The sequence below is a fragment of the Mycteria americana genome, unplaced genomic scaffold (assembly GCF_035582795.1).
Source record: "Mycteria americana isolate JAX WOST 10 ecotype Jacksonville Zoo and Gardens unplaced genomic scaffold, USCA_MyAme_1.0 Scaffold_104, whole genome shotgun sequence".
Classification (NCBI taxonomy): Eukaryota; Metazoa; Chordata; class Aves; order Ciconiiformes; family Ciconiidae; genus Mycteria; species Mycteria americana.
The window spans coordinates 157,724-160,401 of NW_027445444.1; the positions used below are offsets into that span (position 1 = coordinate 157,724).

Sequence of the window (2,678 nt, forward strand, 5' to 3'; positions counted from 1 at the left end):
AGTTCTGTGACTTCTGCTTGTCTGTCCCTGTTCTCCCTCAGCAGCAGCACTGGGGCATTTCTCCATCTTTCCCTCCTGTCCATGCTGCCTTTGTTCTGCCCCTCACACTCTCTGAAGCAAGGGGGGTTCAGGTGCAGCTCACGCACCAGTGCTGCAGGTCTTGCCATGCAGTTGTGTCCACGGGAGCAAAGCCCATCAGCCTGTGTGAACCTGTGGGTCTGTGGACAGTGCAGTGTGTGGGGCTGAGGTGGGAGCTGTCTCTGCTCAGGTCACAACAGTTTTAGCACATCCAGGAGTTTCCCTGGGGTTGCCCTGCTGGAAGATGCTGAGCAGCTCCTCTTCATTTGAGTGGCTAACATCTGAGGGAAACAGTGAATTTCAGGAGCTGTCACCCCCTTTCCCAGGTGCCTGCAGCTATACAGCAGGGATGACTGCTTGGGAGCACGTGGGCAGAGCCCTGCTCCTAATGGCACATTTGGCCAGCGCAAACCAGAATGCCAGCCAGGGAGATGTATGAAGGTCCTGAAAGGAAGGGGAGAGACAATCTGTGTTTGGTGGGGGAGGGAATGGAAAGCTAGTTTGTCAGAGCAGTCCTAACTTGTGAATGTGATTTCCTCCTTTGGCAGTACCTCATGAACACAGGGATGAGATGTCCAACAGCAGCTCCATCACCCAGTTCCTTCTCCTGGCATTTGCAGACACGTGGGAGTTGCAGCTCTTGAACTTCTGGCTCTTCCTGGGCATCTACCTGGCTGCCCTCCTGGGCAATGGCCTCATCATCACAGCCATAGCCTGCGACCACCGCCTCCACACCCCCATGTACTTCTTCCTGCTCAACCTCTCCCTCCTCGACTTGGGCTGCATCTCCACCACTCTCCCCAAAGCCATGGCCAATTGCCTGTGGGACACCAGGGCCATCTCCTACCAAGGGTGTGTGGTCCAACTCTTTTTCTTTTCCTTTTTGATGTCAGCTGAGTATTTTCTTCTCACTGTCATGGCCTATGACCGCTATATGGCCATCTGCAAACCCCTGCACTACGGGACCCTCCTGGGCAGCAGAGCTTGTGTCCACATGGCAGCAGCTGTCTGGGGCTGTGGTGTCCTTTATGCTGTGCTGCACACTGCGAATACATTTTCAGTCCCTCTTTGCAAGGGCAGGGATCTGGACCAGTTCTTCTGTGAAGTTCCCCATATCCTCAAGCTCTCCTGCTCAGACTCCTATATCAGGGAAGCTGGGCTTCTTGTGGTTAGTGCCTGTTTAGGCTTTGGGTGTTTTGTTTTCATTGTGCTGTCCTATGTGCAGATCTTCAGGGCTGTGCTGAGGATCCCCTCTGAGCAGGGACGGCACAAAGCCTTTTCCACGTGCCTCCCTCACCTGGCTGTGGTCTCCCTGTATGTCAGCACTGGCATCTTTGCCTACCTGAAGCCCTCCTCCATCTCCTCCCCATCCCTGGACCTGGTGGTGTCATTTCTGTACTCGGTGGTGCCTCCAGCAGTGAACCCCCTCATCTACAGCATGAGGAACCAGGAGCTCAAGGATGCCCTATGGAAACTGGCCCAAGGGGTGATGTTTCAACAACAATAACTTGCTTCTCTTTCTCTGCACATTTCCCAGAGTGTCTTAGGCCACGAGTCTTCTTTTTTTCCCTTGTGATCATCCTACTTAAAGATAATTTGCTGGGCTTATCCTCTCTGTCTTGAGGTTTGATCTAGTTGAGTCTAACCCTGGCACAACGCCATGTCAGATGTGGCCTGTCCAAATGCAATAAAAAGGCATCTTCAAGAAAAAGGCATCTCCCATGTGCAGTGCTTGAAGGCCGGGCACTTCCTCCAAAGGTGCTGCCAACAAAATGTCCAAGGAATTGGTGTCTTAAGGAGGTTTTTTTCCTTGTGTTCTCCCTGTGATTGGGGTTAAGCTCATGGTACCATTGGGTTCCATTGGACTGAAAGTTCTGGTTTTACAAGCTCTCTTGTTGATGTCCAGTGGCAGTGGAGATGGTGCATGGGCTCCCAATTACCTCCTCAGGCTGCTTCACATAGGACAGGACTGATGGCATATAGGAGTCTGTCTCAAAAATGAATTTGGAGGGTTCAGGAGAGGATGGGGACTCGCAATGTGCCCAGGGCTGCGAGTGACTGAAGACTCAGAAGCTGAAACACCCTCAAAGGTGAAGTTCCCCAAAAGTAACCACTGAATTGATGTATCCGAAAAGAAGGACTCTGCAGTTCCGTGGGAGTCAGTGGGGACCCAGCATGCACAGGGGAGGGAGACTGGAGAGATGCGGAAGCTTCATGAGGAGGCCCAGGGCTCTCGTGCTGTCCTGGGTAGTGGGGCTGGTGGGGGTAGAGAAGAGGTCAAATGCAGTTGGCATTGAGGATCAGCTACAATATGGCTGCAGGACAGCCTGGGAGTGACTGGCCTCTGTTTGCTTGTGTCGTCATTGCAAGCAGCATCCCTGGGGCTGATGGGCAGGATGAGACCCTTCTCTGCCTCCCAGGAGATGCTGTGCCCTTCAGAGGGGGTGGGGCTGTGGTTGAAGGGCCAGAGCTCTGCAGCACCCTGCGGTAGCACTTGCCGTGCGGCCAGCCTACACGGAGCTGCCCCAGTGGGCTGGACTGGGCTGGGCTGGGCTGTTGTAGAGGGCAGGGGAGGTGGGAAGATCTGGGGAGAGGCTGGG

At 54.0% G+C, this 2,678-nt stretch overlaps 1 protein-coding gene across 1 annotated transcript; it reads left to right on the top strand.

The window, feature by feature from the left end:
- The first annotated feature begins 649 nt into the window (after nt 1–649).
- LOC142403092 (olfactory receptor 14I1-like) lies at nt 650–1,585 on the top strand. The gene has a single exon (XM_075489255.1). It carries the CDS (start codon nt 650–652, stop codon nt 1,583–1,585), a length of 936 nt encoding a protein of 311 aa, XP_075345370.1.
- Nucleotides 1,586–2,678: the final 1,093 nt, after the last annotated feature.

Bases quoted from the DNA above. Each gene is read 5' to 3' on its own strand.
- LOC142403092 (XM_075489255.1), top strand. From the start codon at position 650: ATGTCCAACAGCAGCTCCATCACCCAGTTCCTTCTCCTGGCATTTGCA.